The 26,914-nt window shown below is 40.5% G+C and overlaps 1 protein-coding gene across 2 annotated transcripts; it reads left to right on the top strand.

Moving 5' to 3' along the window:
* POGLUT1 (protein O-glucosyltransferase 1) lies at positions 1-26,646 on the top strand. 2 transcript variants are annotated; one of them, XM_036066791.2, is made up of 11 exons: positions 1-149; positions 894-984; positions 2,311-2,454; positions 8,427-8,562; positions 10,828-10,949; positions 16,730-16,789; positions 18,368-18,467; positions 20,253-20,311; positions 21,322-21,489; positions 23,660-23,716; positions 24,370-26,646. In XM_036066791.2, exons 1-11 carry the CDS (start codon positions 65-67, stop codon positions 24,524-24,526), a joined length of 1,179 nt encoding a protein of 392 aa, XP_035922684.1. In that variant the 5' UTR covers positions 1-64; the 3' UTR covers positions 24,527-26,646. The 2 variants fall into 2 exon arrangements, with proteins under 2 accessions (XP_035922684.1, XP_077922532.1); XM_078066406.1 differs by lacking the exon at positions 1-149 and adding an exon at positions 548-621.
* Positions 26,647-26,914: the final 268 nt, after the last annotated feature.

Raw genomic sequence — 26,914 nt, forward strand, 5'->3', positions numbered from 1 at the left:
ATCTTTGTGCGGGGCTGCGCTTCCGCCGGCGCGGCAGTGGGGACTCCGCAGTGGGTTGCGGGCGATGGAGCGGTGGGTGCGCCCGCAGCTCTGGCTGTGGCTGCTGTTCCTATTACTGCCCCCAGTGCCGGGCCGCCAGAAGGAGTCAGGTGGGCTCCGGGCAGGGCAGCGCCTGCCGCTGGGGCTCCGGGTCGGGTCCGGTCCGTAGGCGCTCTCCCGCCCCCCCTGGTTTCCTGGTGCGGCCGGCGGCCAGCTGATGCTGTGGCCGCTGGAGCGCAAAGCTGGGCAGAGGGCACGGGGGAGCCTTGGAGCGGAGAGTGAGAGCGTCTGGGTGCCTGGCGCTGCTTTTACTGCCCAGGAACCTGGAGAGTAATCCCACTTTCAGGATTGGGATAGTGGGGAAGAGAGGGAATAGTGTTCACCCACAGCGGGTGTCGCCTGCGCTTGGTTACACTGCTCCTCCCTAAAAAACACACTGGGGGATAATTCGTGTGCGTGCCTGTGCGTGCGCGCGCGCGCGCGCGCGTGTGGTTCTTTGAATTGCCAGAGAGATGAAGGGAGAATTAAAGTCTGTGGCTTTTAACTGATGCTCTTTATAGGGTTCACTTTGATGAGCGAAAGGTGAGAATATGTGTCACCAGTTTATTCATAGCTTTCTGAGTGCCAGGCTTGGACATTTTCCAATTTCTCGGACACCTGACAGCCCGAGTAGAGGAGCAGACTTGACATGAGTGCTGGAGAGTTACAGAATGACTCCTTTCTGGCATTTCGTTTCCACCAGTGGAATGGGAAGGGGTGTCTAAAAGTTTTGGCCTTCTGTTGGTTCTGCATGCTTGCTGCTAGCAAATGAGAATGCCCAGGGTATTTTGTTAACTCTCATTTACTTCTTGAAGGTTCGAAATGGAAAGTATTTATTGACCAAATTAACAGGTCTTTGGAGAATTATGAACCATGTTCAAGTCAAAATTGCAGCTGCTACCATGGGTGAGTTCTTTTCTTTGATGTGTCTTTGAGAGTTTAGTGCTTGTCACAAGAAGTCCCCTAAAATCCCCAAGAGACCTGGGTTACAGTGATCAGAGGGCCAAGCATGCCTTGATAAAAGACAAGGTTCCTGCAGTAGATTTCCTATTTCTAGGGAACAAAAATCTACTAGGGTAGGAGAGGCCCAGGTGGTCTCAGCAAGGCGACTTACTCCTTGGAGTTAGCTACACATACTTGTCTGTGTTCCCCACTGGACTGAAAGCTTCTTGAGGTCAAGGCCTATGTCTTTTTTTTTTTTTAAAGATTTTATTTGACAGACAGCAAGAGGGAACACAAGCAGGGGGAGTGGGAGAGGGAGAAGCAGGCTTCCTGCTGAGCAGGGAGCCCGATGTGGGGCTCGATCCCAGGACTCTGGGATCATGACCTGAGCCGAAGGCAGACACTTAACGACTGAGCCACCCAGGCGCGCCTCAAGGCCTATGTCTTAATCAGTGTTGCATCCTGGTGCTGGCCCTCAGTAAGTACTCAGTAAATATTGTCAGGGGCATGAACATATTTATAAATGAACCTAATCATAATTTCTTGTTGGTTATTTTTAAAGTTGCGAATTATGGCTGAGAGGGTAGTATGGTAGAAAGGTTACTTTGAAAGCAGCCTTGGGTTCTAGGATCTGCAGAACTCCCACTAATTATCGCTGTGGCAAGTCACTTAACTTCTCTGGGTCTCAGATTCCTCATCAGCTAAGTAACAGGGTCCTTTAGTTCCTCATTGTGCTATTCTATGACTCCTCAAAAAATTCACCTAATGCTTATGGTACTTATTGAAAACTATATACTGAACTTTAAAAGGGATACAAAATAGTGTAATTTCTGGTTACTGCTGTCAGGCTGTGAGAATATGTGAGGTGAGTGGGAGCCAGACGGACCAGAACAAGGGAGTCAGTCTGAGACCAAGGACATCAGACAGTGTCAGACTGTAAGGCATAGATCATACCTTCTGTGGGAATCAGAGAAGGGGAGGTCAGTGGGACTGCAGTGACTGGGAGGACATGGGTGTTGTGTATTGAAGGAGGAATGTGCATCAAGCAGAGGAGGGGCAATCCAGATGGAGAGAGGAAGAAGAGAAACTGACTTGCTTTTTCCTCTTTGTGGCTTTGTCGTTTGGGTTTAGATTACCTATGTGCTTCTGGGGGAAACTCATTCCTGCCCTTTATTCTTTCCCTGGTTTACTGTGTCTTCTAATACTAAATCTAAACCCACAGATAGGAAGTAGGTGGAATGGTACCACTTTCTTGACCTGCTTTCCCTGATGATTCACATTCTTTCCCAGGGTCATAGAAGAGGATCTGACTCCTTTCCGAGGAGGCATCTCCAGGAAGATGATGGCGGAGGTAGTCAGACGGAAACTAGGGACCCACTATCAGATCATTAAGAACAGATTATACCGAGAGAATGACTGCATGTTCCCTTCAAGGTAAGAATTATGAGGTAGATATATCTTCTGATCTTCTTATATATGGGCTTACTTGATAATTGTTCTTTTTAATTAAAGGGACCCACAGGTGAATCTCTCCTCATTTCAGAGGGACTAGAAAATAGTGACAAGCTCTTCTTACCTGGGGATTTTTCTTGCCAACTCCTGCCCCCCTTTCTCCTATATTAAAGTCTGTCTCCTCTCTCTTCTTGAGGCTTGGGCACATCACTGGTTGTACTGGCTATGGCTCTGCCCTCATCTTTCCCCAGATATAGAAGCTGCAGGGCACAAGCTGATTGAGACCTGGTAGGAGTGAGCTGGGCTCAAGGAGGAGAAGCATTGAGTGTTTATCATGGGTCAAATATTGTTCTAGATACTGAATATTTGAAGAAGGGGCTGAAAGACAAGAGTAACTGGGGCTGCAGATTACGCAGGCTACACTAGCCAGGAATTCAGATGTGAAAGTTGAGGTAACATATCAGTGGGCTGAGGGCTGGGGGTGATCCGGGAGGGTCATGTACTGAGCCTGGAAGTTGGGTTTAGGTAGCATTATATGTTTATACAACAAACGAGAAACTTCCCTTTTAGGAGTCTTTTTTTTTTAAACTCAAATCTTTATAAAATTACGAAGTACAAAATTCAGAGGCCATGGTATTCCCCTGCCTAAGATCTTCTTTCTAAACAATCTCTATTCTGTCATTAAAAGTAAAGTGAGTGAGTGACACCTGGGTGGCTCAGTCAGTTAACTGTCTGCCTTCAGCTCAGGTCATGATCCCAGGGTCCTGGCATCAAGCCCCGGGTCAGGCTTCCCACCTCAGTGGGGAGTCTGCTTCTTCCTCTCCCTCTCCCCCTCCTCCTGCTCGTGCTCTCTCTCTCTCAAATAAATAAATAAAATCTTTTAAAAAAAAAAGTAAATGAGCAGTATTGCAAGTAACATCCATCCATATGGACATAAGGAATTTTTCTTAATAACAACTTTATTACAAGTTACTACATTTTCATTGTCAAAAATATGTAAAAACAACAACAAAAAAGAAAATAAAGATCACTTAATATCCTACTACCTTGAAGTAATCACAATTACATTTTTGTTATCAAGTGTCAGGGGCAAATAAGGTGGTAGTGAGCAAAATTATTGAGGTATTTTATTTTTATTTTTTTTTAAGATTTTATTTATTTATTTGAGAGTGAGAGAGCACGTGAGCATGAGTGGGGGGAGGGGCAGAGGGAGAGGGAGAAGCAGACTTCCTGCTGAGCAGGGAGTCCTGTCCAGGGGCTTGATCCCAGGACCCTGAGATCATGACCTGAGCCAAAGGCAGACGCTTAACCAACTGAGCCACCTAGGCACCCCTATTGAGGTATTTTAAACAGACATTTGTTTCATTATTTGGGATAATAATAGAAACTTTATAGATTATGAGTGTAGAAGAATTTCTAATTTCTACAAATGAAAAAGAAAATAGGAGTATAGATATTGTTAGACTTTCATAGCTTACCTAATGTTTAATAGTTAGCCGAACAATTTCCAGATGAAATTAAATACTTCCAAAGTTTCTGAAAGGCACATACCTCTCATTCCAGACCTCAAAACATTTTGGTCAGAATCATGAGCTCTTAGAAATATTCTTAAGGAAGCACAGGACCTTTCATTGACAATAAAATAGTCTGTATCTCTAATGCATGGAAAGTTCCCTATCTCAACTACATACACAACTAAGGAAACAGAGTTGAGCAAAAAAGAAACAAAATGAAATATTCAGAACCAGTGTCCTTAATGAAATGGATACAGTTGAATAATATCTCAGATTCCCATCTAGCCAAAACAGTATCTTTCTAGGTCTAGATACTTCTAATTCATCCAGTGGGAGAAGCCTGTATGGCATTTAGAAAATTTTATTCTGAACAAAGTAAAATGTAAATTCAGCAGTTCAAGAATGAGCTGAGAGATTTTGCTGAGGAACCAGAGCACCATCTAATTAAATGACTGGAGACATGTCATTTCAAAGATGGAGAATAATGGTATTTTTAAAATAATAACTTTAGTGAGGTATGGCTGACATAAACTGCACATACTTAAAGTATACAACTTGGTAAGTTTCTTGATGTTCATTATCTTTTTAACATTAATTTATTCTTTTTTTTTTTTTTTTTTTAAAGATTTTATTTATTTATTTGAGAGAGAGAGAGCACATGAGAGGGGGGAGGGTCAGAGGGAGAAGCAGACTCCCTGCCGAGCAGGGAGCCCGATGCGGGACTCGATCCCGGGACTCCAGGATCATGACCTGAGCCGAAGGCAGTCGCTTAACCAACTGAGCCACCCAGGCGCCCAACATTAATTTATTCTTAATTGAAGTATAGTTAATATACAATATTATATTAGTTTCAAGTGTACAACATAGTGATTCAACATGTATATGCATTACAAAATGCTCACCATGATACATGTAGTTACCACCTGTCACCATACAAAGTGATTATAGCATTATTGAGTATATTCCCTATGAGTTCTTTTTATTGAAGCGTAGTGACACACAACATTAAACTTAGTTTCAGGTGTTCAACATAGTGATTCTGGACAACTCTGTATACTCTGCTGTGCTCACCACAAGTGTAGTTACTGTCTTTAACCATACAACACTATTATAGTACCATTGACTGTATTCCCTCTGCTGTCCTTTTTATCCTCATGACTTATTCATTCCATAATTGGAAGCCCGTATCTCCCATTCTCCTTCATCCATTTTGCCCCATCCTCTCACCCCCTTTCGCTTTGGCAACCATCAGTTTGTTCTCTGTATTTATGGGTCTGTTTCTGCATTTTGTTTATTCTTTTGTTTTGTTTTCTGGTTCCACATATAAGTGAAATCATATGGATTTATTTATTTATTAAGTCTTTTTGGTGTATGGTATTTGTCTTTCTCTGTCTGACTTATTTCAGTTAGCATAATACCCTCTGGGTCCATCCATGTTGTCACAAATGCCAAGATTTCATTCTTTCTTATGGCTGATTAATATTCTATTATATTATCTAATAATAATATCTATTATATATATATGATATATTATATTATATATATATACATTTTTATCCATTTATCTATTGATGGACACTTAGGTTGCTTCCATATGTGGACTATTGTAAATAATCCTGCAGTAAACATAGGGGTGTATATATCTTTTCAAATTAGTATTTTTGTTTTCTTTGGATAAATACCCCCTAAAAGCAGAATTACCAAATCATAAGGTATTTCTATTTTTAATTTTTTTGAGGTACCTCCATACTGTTTTCCACAGTGGCTGCACCAATTTGCATTCCCAGCAATAGTGCACGAAGGTTCTCTTCTCTTCACATCCTTGCCAACATTTGTTATTTCTTGTCTTTTTCATAATAGCCATTCTGACTGGTGTGAGGTGATGATGTCTCATTATGGTTCTGATTTGCATTTCCCTGATGATTAGTGATGCTGAATATTTTTTCACATGTCTGTTGGCCATCTGTACATCTTCTTTGGAATATATTTATTCATGTCCTCTGCCCATTTTTTTATTGGATTGTTTTTTGGTGTTGAGTTATATGAGTTCTTTATTTACCCTTTACCAGATATATCATTTGCAAATATCTTCTTCCATTTAGTATGTTGTCTTTTTGTTTTGTTGTTTCCTTCACTGTACAAAAACTTTTTAGTTTGATGTAGTCCCAATTGTTTATTTTTGCTTTTGTTGCCGTTGCCTGAAGAGACAGCTCTAAAAAGATATTGCTAAGACTAACGTCCAAGAGTTTACTGCCTGTTTTCTTTTAGGAGTTTTATGGTTTCAAGCCTTGCACTTAGGTCTTTAATCCATTTTGAGTTTGTTTTTGTATATGGTGTAAGAAAGTGGTCCAGTTTCATTCTTTTGCATGTAGCTGTCCAGGTTTCCCAACATTTATTGAAGAAGGTATTTATTTTTTCTCTATTGTATATTCTTGCCTCCTCTATCATAGATTAATTGACCATACAATTGTGGGTTTATTTCTGGATTCTCTCTTCTGTTCTAGTGATCTATGTGTCCATTTTTGTGCCATTGCCATGCTATTTTGATTATTATTGCTTTGTAGTATAGTTCAAAACCTGGGATTATGATACCTCCAGCTTTGTTCTTCTTTCTCAAGATTGCTCTGGCTATCCAGAGTAGTTTGTGATTCCATACAAATTTTAGGATTATTTGTGCTAGTTCTGTGGAAAATGCTATTGGTATTTTGATAGAAGCATTGAATATACAGATTGCTTTCGGGAGCATGGACATTTTATCAGTATTAATTCTGCCAATCCATGAGTATGGTATGTCTTTCCATTTATTTGTATCATCTTAAATTTCTTTGATCAAGTACAGTTTTCAGAGTACAGGTCTTCTACCTCATTGGTTAAATTTATTACTAGGTATTTTGTTCACTATACTGTGCATGAGATCTCTAGGGCTTATTTACTACTTGTTGTAAGTTTGTACCTTTAAACACCATCTATCCTGTCCCCCCATCCCCTCTACCCTCTGGCAACCACCATTTCTTTCTCTCTTTTTACAAGTTTGGCTTTTGGGGCGTTTCTTTAATATGGTTGAGCATCTTTTCTTTTGTTTATGAATCACTGATATTTTTTGCAGTAACCTCCCTATATATAAGTCAGTATTTTAAATCAGTCATTTCTATGCTGCTGGAAAATTTTGGTTGAACCTTGGAATGCTGCCCCCAGGATAGTGCTGGTCAGGACCTCAAAGGATGGGGCAGAAGAGCTAAGCTGTCAGTGTATCCTCTCTTTCCAGAAGTCCTCTGAGGATACCTGGAGAGGCTAATCGGAAAGCTATACAGGCATACCTTGTTCTATTGTTGCTTCGCTTTTATTGCATTTTGCAGATACTGCATTTTTTCTTTTTTTACAAATTGAAGGTTTGTGGCAGCCCTGTGTCAAACAAGTCTATTGGTGCCATTTTTCTAATAGCATTTGTTCACTTCGTGTCTCTGTATCACATTTTGGTGATTCTTTCAATATTTCAAATTTTATTATTATTACTATATTTGTTATGGTGATCTGTGATCAGTGATTACAGCTCACTGAAAGCTCAGATGATTGTTAGCATTTTTTATTTTATTTATTTATTTAAGATTTATTTTATTCATTTGACAGAGAGAGAGACAGCGAGAGAGGGAACACAAGCATGGGGAGTGGGAGAGGGAGAAGGAGGCTTCACACTGAGCAGGGAGCCCGATGCGGGGCTTGATCCCAGGACCCTGAGATCATGACCTGAGCCGAAGGCAGACACTTAACGACTGAGCCACCCAGGCACCCCTTGTTAGCATTTTTTAGCAATAAAGTGTCTTTAGTTAAGATATACACGTTGTTTTTTTTAGACATAATACTATTATTGAATACTTAATAGACCCCAGTATAGTATAAACATAATTGTGTACATAACACTCCTTTTCTGGCTTGCAAAACTGATTTTGATAGTGTTCTGTACTCAAGTTGAAGGCAATAAAAGTTTTCCTATCTTTCTTCCTAAATTATGAGGCTTCATTTTGGTGGAAATAAAAAAAAATCTTTGTGAGAAGCAAAGCCCAAGGGACACAATTAGAAAATTAGCTTTCTCCAGTTCTTACCAAATTTGTATCTTGCTTACTAATTAAACAAAAGGGGAAATTAAAAAAAAAACTAGGAGTAGATAGAGAAGAGGTGGTAGGAGTAGCAATAATACAGCCTCCAAACTTATGACCTAGTTGGAAAATTTCATTAAGTATTGCAAGCTGGAGGAGGTTAGCTAGGAAAGATAACTTGCACAATATAAAAGAATAGGAAAGTCTTTTTAGAAGAAGCATTGCTTTCAGGAGACTTTGCAGTAGGCTGATGATCTGAACACTGGCTTTCAAAGTGGGAATGGGACCCTGTTTTGTCCTATGGCAGACACTAGTCTGGTGAATATGTGGTATTTCTGGTTGGCAGGTGTAGTGGTGTTGAACACTTTATTTTGGAAGTTATCGGGCGGCTTCCAGACATGGAAATGGTGATCAATGTACGAGATTATCCTCAGGTTCCTAAGTGGATGGAGCCGGCCATTCCAGTCTTCTCCTTCAGTAAGGTAAGTGTGGCAAGAACTGTATGGGGAGATGGAGGGTGGTCCTCTAGAGTATGAGTAGGAGATGATTGTCCTGTGACAGAGTCTGATGGATAATGGTGAGGATGAGACCTGGGTTCCAGGAATTGGTCTGTGTCCCTCTTAGCTTCACAGTGGCTGAGCAATAAGACTGAGGAGATGGTAATGTGAGTAAGATTGCTTAAGTGTCTATAGGGCTAGGGATGAAGGGTAGGGAATGATGGAGGCCTGAAGAGCCACTGAAGGCAAGGTTCAGAGATCCTACAGAGCATGGGAGAAAGTGGCTCAAGATAGCTCATGGGCTTGGAGTTAGGAAACACCTTTGTTCAAAAAATATTTGTTGAGCTCCTATATATATGGTCCTATCTGTCCTATCTGTCAGTCTGTCCCAGGGGCTCAGCATAGCTAACAGTGAAACTGAAGGTGGTAGATAACTCCACACAGTTTGTGCGTTAACAGTGCGTTGAGGGGATAGGCCTGGGATATCCAAGAGGGATATGTGAGAGAGTAATCTTTGGGTCTAGTTATGGAGGAATAGGAGTACTAGCTCACACCTGTGGACTTGGAGAACTTGGGACAGTTAATATCTTCTCAGTGCTCAGGTTCTTGCAAATATTTATTGGCAGGGATGGGCCTTGGTTCCCTAGAGATTAGGCATGAACACATTTAGGGGGAGGCCTTGAAGAGAATAGATAGAAGATTCTATGGGGGAAGAGTGGGTTTAGGAAAACCCTATGGACTTTGAGAAAAGGAACACCATCTCTGATTTGGTTTCTCCAAAGAGGGGCCTTTTATCCATACTTTTTCTTTATCAAAGTTTACTTTCTCTCTAGACTTATTTCCTGTGTTGCAATGGGCTGAGGCCACATTGGTGTTGTGTTTCCCATGGTTTAGCCTCATTTATCAAAAGTGCTTGGTCTCGCTGTTTATCATAAAACCCTCCCAGAAGAACAGATAGAGGCTCCCATGTACGTCAGTAAGGACTTCATGTTTGTTATTTATTTGTTGTTTTGGTGGATGGTAAAGTATGACCATCAGTATACTTTCTTTTCATCTTTTCTTTTCTTTTCTTTTTTTTTAAAACCAGTGACTCCTAGTCCCTAGAGAGGGATTTTAGTCTTTCAACTTTGTAGGAATTGTTCAGCTTCTCTTGAGCAGCTGTTATGCCTGAGCTGCTTGATGAATCACATACCATTTTTTAAAAGTATTTGAGAAAAGGTGAACAGCATATTGCATGTGTAATTCCAGTGAAGAAACCATAGAGTTAGAGGTCTGTCAGTGGCCAGAATTTAATAGAATTTTAATAGGAGGAGCAGAGAGGGAGGGAACGGGACAAGCAGCCTCTCCTCTGAGCACGGAGCTCAATGCGGCAGGCCTTAATCCCAGGACCCTGAGATCATGACCTGAGCCAAAGTCAGATAGACTTTAATAGGATAGAATTTTAATGGTTTTAAACTTTTTTCAAAAGATGTGGGATAATATCCCTTTCCCCCATCCTGCCCATCAGCACTTCTGGTCCTGATCAACAAATAACCAAGAGTTTACTGACCAACCGGTGTGAGCTCCACAATACCACAGTATTAGGTAATACTAATTAACACTTATTGAGTACTTACCATGTACCAAGCACTGGTCTAAGCTTTTCACATGTACTAACTCATTTAATATTCAAAACAAGCCCATTAGATAGATAACATTATTGGTATTATTATTTCTCCCATCATAAAGATAAGGAAACTGAGGCATAGAAAAATTAAGTAATTTGTCTGGAGTTGGAAAGAGGTAGAATCAGCATTCAGACTCAGATGATCTGTTTCAAGAGCCCACGCTCTTAACCATTGCACTGTGATTCTTGCTCTCAATAGACCCATTTAGGAAATAATCAGGAATTGGTAACACAGTATATACTATAAGTGTATTAGCAGTTAAAAGATGAGAGAGTTCCTTAAACTAAAAACCCTAACAGTGTAATAATGTCCTCTAGAAAAACAGAACTTTGGGTAACTGGAAAAGTTGACTTTTAATGAGATTTCAAATTCTGGGATTCAGTGAGCCCATGAATTTTAACCCGTGGTCATTTTTGCCTTTTAATGTCTAGAGTGTAGACTTTGCAGACTCGGGAAAATAGATGTGTGGCAATGTTAACACTAGAGCAAGACCTCTGTTCAGATCCCGTGGCATGACAGTAGTTTGCTGCTTCTCTCTCTGTTCTGAGACTGATTTTGAACAACCTTTCTGTTTCTGTTGAAGACATCAGAGTACCATGATATCATGTATCCTGCTTGGACATTTTGGGAAGGGGGACCTGCTGTTTGGCCAATTTATCCTACAGGTCTTGGACGGTGGGACCTCTTCAGAGAAGATCTGGTAAGGTAGGTCCTTTAGAGAGGTTTTCTTTGTCCTTTGTGGGTCTTCTTGAAATAAACAGTAGGGTATACATAATTATTTACTTTAAAATGACTAACTTTTAAGTTAAAAACAAAAGAAAAACTGCTTACAGCATAAGCAATTTTGTATGTGTATAAAATACTTACATATCCACAAGAAAAGAACAGAAGAACCTACCCTAAAGTATCAGCAGTGCCTTTGTGGAAAGGATTATTGGGGCCCTTTCTTTTCTTCTTTAAATTTTTCTGTATTTTTAAGATTCTCTAAATAAGAGTGAATTCCTTTTATAATTAGAAAAAAATGATTGACCATGTTGTGGAGGAGAATAGAGAATGACTTGGAGGAACATAAATGCACTTTATAATTTAGAGCTAAGTCCTCTGGGTGGGGATGAGGAGGGCATAAATGTCCCAGAGATATCTCAAGTACAAGCTTATTCCGGATCCTCCTGATTCACGACGGAGACGTGCCTGGGCCAGTTGACTTGATGTGCTCTCATTTCAGAATTTAGATTGTCCAGGTCATCCAAGCTGTAGGTATTTCTTACCTGGCTACGTTTCGCATTAATGATTCAATCAACATTGGTACCTAATTAGCATACTTCTAGAAATATGGTCTTTATAGGTCTTAGGTAATGGGAAAGCAAAAATTTAATTCAACTTTATTTCCACAAATATCTGTCACCTGTACCACATGTGGCTGGAGATTCACTGGGGGTGAAAAGAATGTCCCTTTCATGGAGAAACAGGTAGGGCTGCAGTCCTTAGTGGCAGTTGGAGCCACCAGGTAAAGAATGAGTCTATTATCCAGTAGGTGTTATTTTGAAAATTAATTTTTTTAAGATTTTATTTATTTATTTGAGAGAGAGAAAGAAAGAGAGCGAGCGCATGAGCTGGGGGGAGGAGCAGAGAGGGAGGGAGTGGGACAAGCAGCCTCTCCTCTGAGCACGGAGCTCAATGCGGCAGGCCTTGATCCCAGGACCCTGAGATCATGACCTGAGCCAAAGTCAGACGCTTAACCGACTGAGCCACCCAGGAGCCCCCAAAATTATTATTATTATTATTATTTTTTAAGATTTTATTTATTTATTTGAAAGAGAGAGAGAGAACACATGAGAGGGGGGAGGGTCAGAGGGAGAAGCAGACTCCCTGCTGAGCCGGGAGCCTGATGTGGGACTCAATCCTGGAACTCCAGGATCATGACCTGAGCCGAAGGCAGTCGCTTAACCAACTGAGCCACCCAGGCGCCCCCCCAAAAATTATTTTTTAAGATACCTTGGTCTCATACGTCATTGAACTAGGACTGGAAATTGTCCTTTTCAACTCTTTATTTCAGGGAAGAGGGAAGGAAGGCCCAGAGAAATTGAGTGACTTGGTTAAGGTCAGGAACCATACTAGGCCTGAAGTCCAGGCGTCCACACTACCAGTTAACCTTACCTATGCTCTCCCGACATTGAGACCATCATTTCTTATGTAGCTTTTGGTTTTGAACATAAGTTTAAAAGGGAAAAATAAAAAGATCTTAATTTTTTTTTTTTTTAAGATTTTATTTATTTATTTGACAGAGACAGTGAGAGAGGGAACACAAGCAGGGGGAGTGGGAGAGGGAGAAGCAGGCTTCCCGCTGAGCAGGGAGCCCGATGCCGGGCTTGATTCCAGGACCCTGTGATCAGGACCTGAGCCGAAGGCAGACGCTTAACAACTGAGCCACCCAGGTGCCCCTAAAAAGGTCTTTAACCAGTTTTTCTTTAAGTTATTCTTGGCCTTAATTATCTAATCCTTTTTTTTTCCCCAGGTAATTGCAAATACTCTTTTCACATTCTTCCTTCTTTTTACAGCTCTTTTTTGACCTGCTATACATCTACTTTGTTTTGTTTTGTTTTTAAAAGAGAGAGAGTGTGAGCTGGGGGCGGAGGGGTGGGGGGAGCAGCAGAAGGAGAGGGAAAGAATCTTAAGCAGGTTTTGTGCTGAGTGTGGAGCCTGACAAGGGGATCAGTCTCACAACCCTGAGATCATGACTCGAACCAAAATCAAGAGTTGGATGCTCAACCAACTGAGCCACCCAGGCACCCCCTACTTTGTCTCTTAAATCCTTAAAACCAAGCTGTTTTTCTGATTATGAAACCTATACATGCTCATAAAAATGTATGTCTAACATCAGCAACTTTCCCACTGACTTGTCAGTGTGTCTTAGAAATCTTCCCATGTCAGTACATATGAAACTACCTCATTATTTTTATCAGTTGCATGATATTCCATTGTGTGGATAATAATTTACCTCATTATTTTCTGTAATAGACTTCTAGGCCACATATGTAACATATGCACAATTTCTTTTTTTCTGGACTATTTGAGAGTATGTTGCACACCTTATGACCCTGTACATCTTAATATGTTAGTGTGTATTTCCTTTTTTTTTTTTTAAAGATTTTATTTATTTATTTGACAGAGAGAGATCACAAGTAGGCAGACAGGCAGGCAGAGGGAGAGGGAGAATCAGGCTCCCTGCTGAGCACAGAGCCCGATGTGGGGCTTGATCCCAGGACCCTGGGATCATGACCTGAGCCGAAGGCAGATGCTTAACCATCTGAGCCACCCAGGCGCCCCTTAGTGTGTATTTCCTAAGAGCAAGGGTATTCTCTTTTATAACCATGCTGCAATGATCAAATTCAGGAAACAATATTGGTACAACATTTAATTATGCCAATAATGTCCTATATGGCACATTCTGCCTCCAGTACATGATACAATCCAGGCTTGTGTGTTGCATTTAGTGGTCATGTCTGTTTAGTCTCCTGTGATCGGGAACAGCTTCTTAGTCTGTCTTTCTCTTTCATAACATGGACATTTTAAAGAATGCAGGCTGTGCGTTTTATAGAATGTTCTTCAATTTGGTTTTTTCTGTTTTTCATGATTAGATTCAACTCATGCATCCCTGGCCCGAATACTTACCTAAGTGATTTGCATCCATCCACGCCTCTTTAGAGCTGTTAATTTTGATCACCTGGTCAAGGTGTTGCCAATTCCTCCACTGTGTAGTTACTGTGCCCCCCCCCCCACCTTGTAAACTACTAAGCAATTTTTAGGGAGATAGATTATCTTTTAAAATCTAAGCTTATAGGAACATATTTTTCTTTTGGTATCTTCCCCTCTTCTTCAACTGAATTTATCTATGGGGCACCTGGATGGCTCAGTCAGTTAAGCATCTGCCTTCAGCTCAAGTCATGATCTCTGGGTCTAGGGTCAAGCCCTGAGTTGGGCTCTCTGCTCAGTGGGGAGTCTGCTTCTCCCTCTCCCTTTGCCCCTCCCCCCACACTCTCTCTCTCAAATAAATAAATAAAATCTTTAAAAAAAAGTATATGATCATAGAATTACAATTTTATTTTTTAGAGCCTTCCATTCAGAAGCTCTAGCCATGTGATTTCATTTCCTAATTTGAAACTTTAATAATCTGCTTGTTTATCTGTATTGATGCCTGCCTGCTCTTTTTCTATTTTTCTAATCTTTTGGGAGTTCGTCCCCATTGACTTACTTTTCACTCTGTAGAAGAATTAAGTGTTTCTGTAGATTTAAAGATTTCTGTCTCTACTGTCACGGGGTAGTTATAAAAGAGGTCTGACTCAGCACCAGGGTGCCACTTTTAACACTTGCCTGGGAAAAAAAGTCCTAACATAGGTCTTTTGAGGGGTAGGTAGGTGGATAGAAAGAATGAGGGCGAGGGAAAACAGAGATGGTACAAGTCTGTGTATATTAAATGCAGCTTTCCCAGGGACCGAGGACATTTATACTCAAAATTTCAGTGTAAATTGATACTTTTTTTTAGGTAGTTTGGCAATATATATCAAAATATAAAATGTGTATGTCTTTGACCCAGCCATTTCTGAAGAGTTAATTAGACAAGTATGTAAAGATGTGTACACAAAGATGTTCACTACAGTGTTGTTTCTTAAAGCAGAAAGTTGGAAACTTCTTAAAAGCCCATGAATAAGTAATGAAGTGAATTATGACATGGCTGTAAAATGGAATATTGTGCATGAGTGCAAAGTAAAGGGACTCCGGATTCAAACTCTGGCTCTTATTAGCTGTGTGACTCTGGGCAAACTGCTTAGCCTCTCAAGAACCTCAACTATAAAGTAGGGATAATAAAACCCACTTCAAGAGTTTGTGAGAATGATTATATATATGTATATGTATGTGTGTGATCTCTGTTACATAGAGCAAGGTTTCTCAATATTGGTAGTACTGAATTTCGGGCTGGATCATTCTTTGTTGTAGGGGGCTTCCCTGTGCATTGCAGGATATTTAGCATCCTTGGTCTTAATGTCACTAAATGCCAGTAGCAGTCCCCCAGTAGTGACAATCAAAAATGTCTATAGTCATGGCCAAATGTCTTCTGGGAGAAAGGGGCAAAATCACCACCAGCTGAGGACTACTGATATGGAGAAATGACTGGAAGGAAATTCTTCATGGAAACGTTAAATTGCTAAAAGTGGGATTGGGAAGGTTCCAGATGATTTTTTTCTACTTTTACTTTATGCTTTTCCATTAGAATTTTCTATAATGAGGATATATCATTTTTTCCACTAAAAAAAATCTCATAAAACAAAAATAACCCAGGGTTATGGTGTTTCTTTTTTGGTGGGAGGGCATATGGAGCACAGTGATAGATAGTTCTGGCCTTGGATTGGAGAATCCGGTAAAGATGGTCCAGCAAGGAAGAGCTATAAGATAGGCCAGGAAAATGAGCGATGCTCTCAGCTGAGACTGAGAGAAAATGAGTAATGTGACATTTATGTATCTAAAAGTATCTCTACCTAACAAGTTTATATCCTCAGTCTCTCCATTATGGTAAACAGCCCCCCAGTCCCTCATTAACTCCAGTTCAGCCCTTCCCCTCTTTTTTCAGAGGAAGACACTGTGCAACCTCTGTGCAGGGTTCCTACGAAGGAAGTTAAGAATGATGCATCTGTGAGCTAGCAGTTTCAGCAAGGAAAGCTGGTCATGGTAATGTGTACTGAGACCTGAGTTTCAGGGACTTTGACGGAGCACTTAGTACAGTCTCAAGAATATCAGGATGCTTTGCAACATCAGACAAATTTCTGGTGATACTGCCTGTGCATCCAAAAAATGAAGTCAAGGAGTGATTTCTTTTCTTACCCTTCATTCAATTTCTGATATTTTCTGCAGTTGTCTTTGCCTATTAAATTTATCAATAGCAGCACTCTAGTTAAAGTAGAGAAGAAATCCTCATTGTATTGCATTTAACAGCTCTAAACATGTCATTTAGAACTCGGGAATTTTTTTTTTTTTTAGATTTTATTTGTTAATTTATTTAGAGAGAGAGTGCGTGTGCATGTGCCTGAGCAGGGGAAGGGACAGAGGGAGAGAGAATCTCAAGCCGACTCCCTGCTGAATGAGGAGCCTGATGCGGGGCTCAGTCTCAGGACCCTGAGATCATGACCTAAGCTGAAATCAAGAGTCAGATGCTTAACTGACTGAGCCACCTAGGTACCCTGGGAACTTTTCTTTCAGTGTTGTTAACTTATTAATGGAGCAATGGATTGTAGATATTATTGGCTAGCACTTCCAAAGGAGTGAAGTAACAACAAAAGGGAATATAATGTCATTGAGGGCTTTTTCTTTTGAGAGCCTGGGTCAGACTTATTTAAAAATGTGAAATTCTGAACTGATCTTCAGAACTGGTTAAAACACATCCTCATATAGTTCAGAGAAAAACATAGAAACTAACTGAAATCTAATTTTAGGTCAGCAGCACAGTGGCCATGGAAAAAGAAAAATTCTACAGCATATTTCCGAGGATCAAGGTGACTATATTTTCTGATATTTTACGAAGATATTTGTAAGATACAAGTAATTTTGAGGGTAGTTGTAGTTCAAGGAGAAAGCTAGGACAACTAAGAAGTAAATGTAGAATCATAGAATTTTAGACTAGAGAAGAACTCAAATTATTTGCCCAAATCACTCTTTTTTTTTTTTTTTTTGGAAGAGAGAGAGCGCATGCGTGTGAGCAGGGGCGGAGAGAGAGTGAATCTTAAGGCTTCATGCCCAGCCTGGAGCCTGACTCAGGGCTTGATCTCACGACCCTGAGATCATGACCTGAGCCGAAATCAAGAGTCAGATGCTTAACTGACTGAGCCACCCAGGCGCCCCTTGCCCAAATCACTGTTAATTGAACTGAAATTGAAAGAAGTAAAGTTCATTCATCTAGTCATTCAACAGGTATTAACAGAGTGCCTTGAGTGTGTTAGGCATTGAGTATATGTTGAAGAGAACGGCTGACTTGTCCTCTTGCCTAAGACATTATAGTTTTCTACAGGGAGCTTCTGACCTGGCTCTCTGCTAGTCACTGCTAGTTAATGGCAGAGCAGCATCCATTACCAGATATCCTGACTGCCTTTTTCATGAGGCCATGTGGCTGCCAAATAGTGGTGGAAAGCACAGACTGAGACTGGTGGAAATGGAAAGGGAGGCAGGGAAGAAGAAGAGGAGGGAGAGGGAAATGCTAGGCAAGGACCCTCTCTCTCCATGTTGCTCAGACCTACATCCCCAGTGCCAAGAACAGTACCTAGCATGCAGATACATGATGAATATTTGCTGTACAGATGAACAGAACAGGGAGAAGGGTTTAGTCGTTTTCCTGGTCAGTTCTTGTCGGAGATCACACCTTCTATTTACTTGGGCCATGAACTTGAGGATGCAGACAGGCCCAGCAGCCACTGCTTACTGGTCCTTACCAACTTCTCTGATTCTCAGATCTGGAGATCACAGCTTCTTAACTGTGTGTGGACTTGAAGAGTTCTAGGACTTCCTATAAATTATATGGGGATATGGGCACTTTTCTAGAGAGCGGTCCACAGGGAGTCTAGGACCCCTCAAATGTCAAGACCATCTGCTACTTGGACCATAACTAGGACTTTTTCTACATATAATCTTCAGGTTTTTAAGCCCTTTAGTTTTCTTTTTAATTTAAATATTGTGCTGGACTGTACAGAACACAGACAACAAAGGTCATGTAGCTATTTTGGGGAGGGGTGATTACCTAGTCACAGAGCTGTGAGTACTAATGATTATAGAGGCTCCATGAACCCTGCTAAAAGGGAACTCATTCCTTGGGATATGTCTGTAGTGCCCAGAACAACGTAATCTTAAAGATTAGATGCAAGCACAAAAGGGCCCAATATTCCCCATCCCTGAAGGGTAGAGTAGGGAACAGCCGGGAACACCTATATGCCTCAGGGCCCAGTAACCCCCTCCTCTGCTGTGAAAATAACCAATAAGTTATCCGTCTCTGTGTGTGGTCATTGCATTGCTTACCTTTCAGATATTGGGAAGAGTATTATGGTGTGGGACACATTGTTTTATGTCACATGTTTCTTTTATAGGACAAGTCCAGAACGAGATCCTCTCATTCTTCTATCTCGGAAAAATCCAAAACTTGTTGACGCAGAATACACCAAAAACCAGGCCTGGAAATCTATGAAAGTAATCACCAATCATCTGACTAGAACCATAGCAGTGAACATTCTCATTCAAAGAACATTGCCACCTGGGTAGAATTCCAGATTAAGTTTCCTCTCAGTGGTAGATGGATGTAGAGAAAGTTCCACAAACTAGTATTAGCATATATGTAAATTATTCTTTTTCAAACTCAACGTTGCTTTTCTGGGCCATATTATGAGTAGTGTTTTTTATCACTTTGAAGGTTTAAACCAGAGGACACCAACTTTTTATGGAAAGGGCCAAATGGTAAATATTTTAGGCTTTGTGGATTGTATGGTCTTGTTGTAGTTACTCAACTCTGCCATCACAGGGGAAAGCAGTCACAGACAATATGTAAATGAATGAGCCTGGCTGTGTTCTAATAAAACTTCATTTATGGCACAGAAATTTGAATTTCATGTAATTTCCACATTTCATAAATATTCTTCTTTGGATATTTTTCAAGCATTTGAAACGTAAAATATTCTTAGTTTGTGGGTTGTATACAGAAACAAGCAGTGGTCCGGATTTGGCCTATGGGCTGTAATTTGCCAACCCCTGGTTTAAACCGGTGGTTCTTAACTCTAACTATACAATCCAATCAGAGAGCTTAAAAAAAATGAATCAAATGAATCAGTCTCTGGGGATGGGGTCCAGGCATCTTCATTTGTTTGAAAATAAGGATTTATGTTTCAAAATGAATAAAGCATATGTAACTGAAATATTATAATTGAATGCCGGAACTAAGGATTAGGTGAACAGGTAAAACCAAGTCGGGGGGAGGAAGTGGGGGATTCAGAAAGGTGAACTGTAAGGTGAAGTGAGCAATGACTGGCTCGTTCAGGTTGGTGTTCATCTCTGTCTTCTTAACTGTATGACTTCTTGCCGTATTCAAAGAACTTTAAGCCCTAAATATCCTCATTTGAAATTTCCATATACCATATGAGGATGATAAGAAAAAAAGTTTTAAACTTCTTGTGGGAAAACTAAGCGTATCTGAGATGCATTATTTGATAGTTTTAATCGAACAGGAGCAAAAGTTTAAGAAACTTTGTTGAAAAATAAAAATATGAAAAATATATCCATTCAGCACAGCCTATACTGTGGGAAGCTACGAAAGCAAACCAGACTTATTTCCCTCATTAAGACGTTTACCATCTGGCAGGGTAGCTGGAATATAGATGGGGGTCTCAAACTCAAATGCCCCTGGGGGCCACAGGCGTGAGCAAGAAAGAGCGCTAAAGGTCCGGTCATTTCTACCAAGGGAATAGAAGCCGAGTTTACCAGACCTTCCTTTTTCTTTATAAGAAAACTTGGAAATCTGGATTTTTGTAAGAAATATCTTACCACCTGTGAATGTTGGCAATGGTTTGAACTTTTATTTTTAAATACTTTGCATCCCCAACAAAATCCGTGTGTGGCTTACACCTCTAAGCCTACCAGGCACTTCCTGCAACATCCTCTATGTATAATTTATAGAGTGAAACATGCTGTAGGTGAGGACCTCTGAGTTCAGAGAAGGATCCACATGGCCCTGGGAGCTTAAACTCTAAAATCAGACAGGCCCTTGCTCCTCTCCTTAGGCCCACATGCCCCTGAGCAAGTCTCCCAACTTTTCAAGGTCATGCCTTCTTCATCTATAAAATGAGATAATAACATCTCTGAATGGATTTATTCAGGACACTGAAATGAGGTCATGTTGATGGAATGCTTAATAATGCTTGCTGCACAGTGGTCTTCAATAAATACTACCACTCTCAATACTAATAGCTTCCTTTTCGCTTAAAGGATACTTTGGGGAAGCCAGCTGCTAAGGATGTCCATCTTGTGGATCACTGCAAATACAAGTAAGGCTTCCAGGACTCCTGACTCTTGGCTTCCCTGTTGCATTCAGAATAGCTTGACATTGGGGCAGAACTTCAATACTAGGGCCCCACTGGGGTTTATGAAAGTCCTGTTCATTCATTTGGTTGTTTACTGAGACCATGCTGTGTGCATGAGGCTCTTGCCTGAGTTCTGCGGGAACTGCAGAGACAATAATGGTCCCTGCCTCCATAGACCTTGCTGCTAGTAAGGAAAGTGGTGGGACTCCCTCTCTCCACATCCCATCCAGCCAAGAGCTGAAGTTAGATGAAGTATTTATCAGGTTAAGAAGGGTTTATGTTTCAAAATGAATAAAGCATATGTAACTGAAATATTATAATTCAATGCTAGGACTAAGGATTAGGTGAACAGGTGAAACTAGGTCAGGAGGAGGAAGTAGGGGGATTCAGAGAGGTGAATACTGATTACACTGCACAGTGGGAAGTATAGGGTAGAAGCAACTCTAGTTGGAGACAGAGGTGCATAAGAAATGCTGAAAAGAAAATGTTCTAACATAGTTTTTTTTCAGAGGGTATTTCTTTGAAGATTGATTATGTATGCCTGGTTCTCTTCTCCCAACTTCAGAAGAAGAGGGAACAGGGACCAACGGAGGCTTTGGTGGGGTACCTTATGGGAAAAACAAGATTTTGGGGAGCCATGACTCAGAGACATTAGGCCCAGGAAAGCTTATAGGAAAGCATAAGCTACTGTCTCCATCTGAGCCTTGTATCTCTGTCTAGCACCCAGCTCGTGGCCCTATCTAGCTCTGTCTGGAGAAAGAATCCTCCTTCCCCCCTCACCCTGACATTCCCTGGAACAGTCAGTAGCCCCTGGAATCCCACAGGGATATGTGGATGTGTCCTGGAAAGCTGAAAATAGAAAGGGAGGGGAGAGGGGTCATAAAAGGAGAGAAGGAGAAGAGGGAATAAGAAGAAAAAGATATTTGTGGCAGCAGACATATAGTATCAAGTATATTTTGCTCTTTCTTTCCCAGGTATCTGTTTAATTTTCGAGGTGTAGCTGCAAGTTTCCGGTTCAAACACCTCTTCCTGTGTGGTTCACTTGTTTTCCATGTTGGTGATGAGTGGCTGGAATTCTTCTATCCACAACTGAAGCCGTGGGTTCACTATATCCCAGTCAAAACAGATCTCTCCAATGTCCAGTGAGTGGCTCTCCCCCAAGCAGAGTGCCTAATGATTCCCACAATCTGCCTCTAAGACCCCAGGCATTTAAGACATTTACTACTGATGACTTTCTCCCTTGACAGCTTTTTCTCCTTACATGGTTTGCATATATAGTGTCACTATTCAACTAGGCTGTAAGTGAGATTTAATTTGAAAAAGTGCTCTAAAGCTAGTTTAAAATGTAACATTCAGATAATACGCAGTAGAAAAGCTCTTATCTCTCAAAGACTAAAGATAAGGATATTAGATGTTGTTATATTGTCAAAGGGACTTTCAGATACAACGTGAGAACTGACCCCACTGAAGCTGAGGCAAATTTTCTCACATGATAGGAGAAACTAAGAAGAGATATGGAAAGGGGCCAGAAACAAGCCCAGTGCCCTTTTCTGGGGGCGGGAGCAGGAGATAGAAGGGAAATTGATATTTGATGTGTATCATTGAACATTTCTCTCTTTTCTCACGTATGTCCCAAATCTACAACAGGTTGCCTTTAGCCTGTGTGTGGGCTTTTGTTGTTGTTTTGGTCTTGTGAGGACTCTAATATCTGTGCTTTAAAAAAGAAATAATCCATTATCCACCTATCTAGAGATTAACCATAAATCTCAGTCTGTGGTCTTTCTTTCTTTTTTCTTTTCAAATTTAAGGAACTGTTTTTATTTATTTTTTATTTAAATTTTATTAGTTAACGAATTAGTGCAATATTGGTTTCTGGAGTAGAAGTCAGTGATTCATCACTTACATACAACACCCGATGCTCATCACAACAAGTGCCCTCCTTAATACACATCACCTGTCTAGCCCATCCCCCACTCACCTCCCTCCATCAACCCTGTTCTCTGTCGTTAAGAGTCCCTTATGGTTTGTTTCCCTCTCTCCTTTTTTACTTTTCCCCCTTCCCATATGTTCATCTGTTTTCTTTTTAAATTCTACATATGAGTGAGATCATGTGGTGTTTGTCTTTGTCTGACTGACTTATTTCACTTAGCATAATACAGTCTGGCTCCATCCACATTGTTATAAATGGCAAGATTTCATTCTTTTTGATGGCTGAATAATATTCCATTGTGTATACATACCACAACTTCTTTATCCATTCATCAGTTGATGGACATTTGGACTGTCTCCATAGTTTGGCTATTGTGGGTAATGCTGCTGTAAACATCAGGGTGCATGTACCCCTTTGAATCTGTATTTTTTTATCCTTTGGGTAAATATCTAGTAATGCAATTGCTAGGATATAGGGTAGTTCTGTTTTTAACTTTTTGAAGAACCTCCGGACTATTCTCCAGAGTGGCTGCACCAGTTTGCATTCCCACCAGCAGTGCAAGAGGGTTCCCCTTTCTCCACATCTTCACCAATACCTGGTGTTTCTTGTGTTGTTAATTTTACCCATTCTGACAGGTGTGAGGTGGCATCTTATCATGGGTTTGATTTGTACTTCCCTGATGATGAGTGATGTTGAGCATCTTTGCATGTGTCTGTTAGCCATCTGGATGTCTTCTTTGGAAAAGTGTCTATTTGTGTCTTCTGCCCATTTCTAAATTGGATTATTTGTTTTTTGGGTGTTGAGTTTGGTAAGTTCTTTATAGATTTTGGATACCAACCCTTTATCAGATATGTCATTTGCAAATATCTTCTCCCATTCCATAGGCTGCCTTTTATTTTTGTTAATGGTTTCCTTTGCTGTGCAGATGCTTTTTATCTTGATGAAGACAAAATAGTTCATTTTTGCTTTTGTTTCCCTTGCCTGTGGTGACATGTCTAATAATATGGCTGTTGCTACAGCCAAGGTCAGAGGTTACTGCCTGTGTTCCCCTAGGATTTTGATAGATTCCTGTCTCAGATTTAAGTCTTTCATCCATTTTGAATTTATTTTTGTGTCTGGTGTAAGGAAGTGGTCCAGTTTCATTCTTCTGCATGTTGCTGTCTACTTTTCCCAACACCATTTGTTGAAGAGACTGTCTTTTTTCCATTAGATATTCTTTCCTGCTTTGTTGAAGATTAGTTGATTATATAGTTGTGAGTCCATTTCTGGGTTCTCTATTCTGTTCCGTTGATCTATTTGTCTATTTTTGTGCCAGTATATATATGGTTTTTCTTTCTTAGTTTGGTCTGTATTTTAGAGTCTAATAATTCTTTCAATTTTAGGGAGTTGTTGCATTTTGTGAAGGCAAATGATGATGTGGCTCAAGAAATTGCTGAAAGGTAAGCTCTGTTCATTTTTCCTTATCATCCCCGTTTTGCCCCATCTAAAGGTATATGAATATTGTTATCATGGTGATACCTGGATTTCATCCTCACTATACAGAGATAATCAGAATTAAAGCTGTCCAGGAGGAAAACACACATTCACATATGTCCCAGGCCCATCCTTTATAGAAGTAGACTGAAATCTTTGAGGTAATTAAACATGTACAGAATTTCTGAGCATTCACTGCTTATGTGTTTGTTTTTTAAGAAAAAAATATTAAATTTTGGGCACCTTGGTGGCTCAGTCGTTAAGTGTCTGCCTTCAGCTCAGGTCATGGTCCCAGGGTCCTGGGGTCGAGTCCCGCATTGGGCTCCCTGCTCCGCGGGGAGCCTGCTTCTCCCTCTCCCACTCCCCCTGTTTGTGTTTCCTCTCTCGCTGTGTCTCTCTCTGCCAAATAAAATTTAAAAAAAGAAAAAAAATTAAGTTTTATTGCTAAGTGCATGTGTGTGGATAGGATGGCTATAGGGTTGGCTCTGAGAATCAAGAGTTAATTCATATAAAGCATAAGCATTCTGAACAGTGCTTACCACAAGGTAAGCAGTCACATGTAAGCTATTAGTATTATTAAATGCTGTGCTTTAAATGTTCTTGTTAATCTTGTCTCTAGGGGAAGCCAGTTTATTATGAACCACTTACAGATGGAAGACATCACCTGTTACTGGGAGAGCCTGTTGACTGAATACTCTAAATTCCTATCCTATAACGTAACAAGAAGGAAAGGCTATGATCAGATTATTCCCAAAATTTTGAAAACTGAACTCTAGTCATCATCGCGGACCACAGTCCTCTTTGGCAGCAGCTCTCAGATATCCTGTGGTGAGAAGCTTACCATGAGTGCGGCACGTATACCTTGAATACTGTTATCAAGCCAAATACCTGGTTTTCCTTATCATGCTGCACCCAGAGCAACTCCCGAGAAAGATCCAAAATGTGTGTAATACAGACCTGAAGCAGCTCAACGCTTTGGCTGAATAAGGACCAGAAATCATGAGATGTGGGTTTTTAACCCAGTTCTACTTTTTATTTTCTTAAGACCAATCACAGCTTGTGCCTCAGATCATCCATACATGTATGTCCATCACCGTGAAACTGACTGTGTCTGTGGGATGATACTTTGTCCCATTATTTGGAGCAGAAAATTAATCATTTGGAACTAGTACAGCTCATCACTGCAGTTCTGCAGTTATTCTAGGTTTGATCTCTGTCACAGTATTTTACTGTAGGAAGCCCTATAGGGTTTGTGAAAAATACTTGGGGATCATTTCCTGAAAGGTCTAAGGAAGCAGTAGTTGTACCATGCAATGATGGGGCAGTTCTCTTTTGTAAAAGCATAAGCTTTTTGGTACTCAGGAGGTTTCTGTAATGCTACAGAGAAAGGGGCCAATTGCCTGAGTAATTATTGCAATTGGATTTCAAGTTCCCCTTTTGTGCCTTCACACACTTGTTTTTATTGTCTCTATTTAAAAAAAAAAACCTCTTAATAAATGTAGGAAGTAGTCCTCATTCTTGAAAGGAACTGTGCATAAAACAGCAGTCCTTCCTCACTCCTTGCACACCCTTAATATTTTTCCTCTTTAAATTGGCAGCAGTCCATATCCTCAAAGGTTTGCAGGGACCTCAAGGAGTCTTCACCTATGAAATGTTACGCTAGGAATTTAGACCATCCAACTTGGGCACTTATGTCGGAGATACTTCAGTGCAAATCCGTGTTGGAGTACCTCCTTTCCCCTTTTTTCCCTTTTTGAAAAACACATTGGGATAGTAGTTTAATCTCTCAGGATGCGCTCCCTAGCACAGTCAAAAATGAAGAAAAATTTTTAGATGAAAACCCACAGAGTCTGGTGACGCAGAACCAACCTTGTCCCTTAGGCCCAACTTTTTCACATTGAAATCAACTCTTCCTTTGCTTAAGAACTGTTCAGTATTAGTTGATTTCAAAATTAGTAAATGTAAGGTTCAGTCATATAAAATCAGGGATTTTATTCATTAGTGAGAAATGTATTTGGCTTTTTAAACTTCTTTCCACAAAAATTTAAGTCTAAGGACTTTTTAGCGAGTTGAATATCCTTGGTAAGATCATTGCATAGAATAAGGCAGACACTGAAAGTTAGATGTTTTGTTTCTGAGTATTAAAAATTAATGGGGACCATGTCTTTAGGTGCTAGAAGTCTAGCAGTAAGCAGTCTGGATTTCTGAGTTGTACTGTAGTTTTGCCTTGTCAATATGAGGCCCCAGTAGATGTTCTCTTTCTGTGTTTTAATTTTCCTATCACTAAACTAGAAACAGAATTTTCTATCATTTGGATTGGGAGCTGAAACTGCATTTCCCTGGGAATTTCCCGTTTTGCTTCAAGTTCCAGCTCAAGCTTCCCATCTCTGAATCTTTTCTTTCATTCCTCTGGGCAGTTAGGGGCTATCATAAAACTTTGCTCATGCCTGTTATATAACATCACATTGCACTGTAGTTATTTGACTATTTCTGCCACTGTTCTGTGGGCTTCTTGATGGGTGGGAATCATGTCTTACACATCTTGATGTCTCTGTTATCCAGTACAGTGCCTCGCACAGAGTAGATACAAAGAATTATTGGAAGATTGGTTGGGTGGATGGATGGATGGATGGATGGAGGCAGTTGACTTGACTAGATCCTTTTTATAGGTAGACTAGCCATTGGCTCCTAAGGGGGACTGGACAAGACTGTAAAAGTGGGATCAATGCAGATTCTTATCTGCTCTTTGAATAGTCAATAAGGGCATCTTTGTATTTAATCAGGAAATGTTATTCAGATTTTATACTTACCTGTTTACCTCAGTGTAGGCGGTATGAGGATGGTGTGTAACAATATGAAAAATACATGTTTTTGGAAATAATTTTTATCCCCATAACTTTTGAAGGTTGTTGTTGTTTGTTGTTAACACTGGCTAGGTCCTGGGGTACCTGAGTGGCTCAGTCATTTGAGCGTCTGGCTCTTGGTTTCGGCTCAGGTCACGATCTCAGGATCATGAGATTGAGCCCCACTTGGTCTCTGTGCTCACTGTGGAGTCTGCTTGAGATTCTCTGCCTCTCCCTCTTCTTAAGCATGCCCCCCCCCACTTACATACTCTGTCTCTCTCAAATAAATGAATAAATAAAATCTTTTAAAACAAAACAAAA

Source organism: Halichoerus grypus, chromosome 1, assembly GCF_964656455.1.
Source record: "Halichoerus grypus chromosome 1, mHalGry1.hap1.1, whole genome shotgun sequence".
Taxonomy (NCBI): domain Eukaryota; kingdom Metazoa; phylum Chordata; class Mammalia; order Carnivora; family Phocidae; genus Halichoerus; species Halichoerus grypus.

Bases quoted from the DNA above. Each gene is read 5' to 3' on its own strand.
- POGLUT1 (XM_036066791.2), top strand. From the start codon at position 65: ATGGAGCGGTGGGTGCGCCCGCAGCTCTGGCTGTGGCTGCTGTTCCTA. The intron at 8,563-10,827 runs GTAAGTGTGGCA...TTTCTGTTGAAG, and splicing joins CAGTCTTCTCCTTCAGTAAG to ACATCAGAGTACCATGATAT. The intron at 16,790-18,367 runs GTGACTATATTT...TTTCTTTTATAG, and splicing joins GCATATTTCCGAGGATCAAG to GACAAGTCCAGAACGAGATC.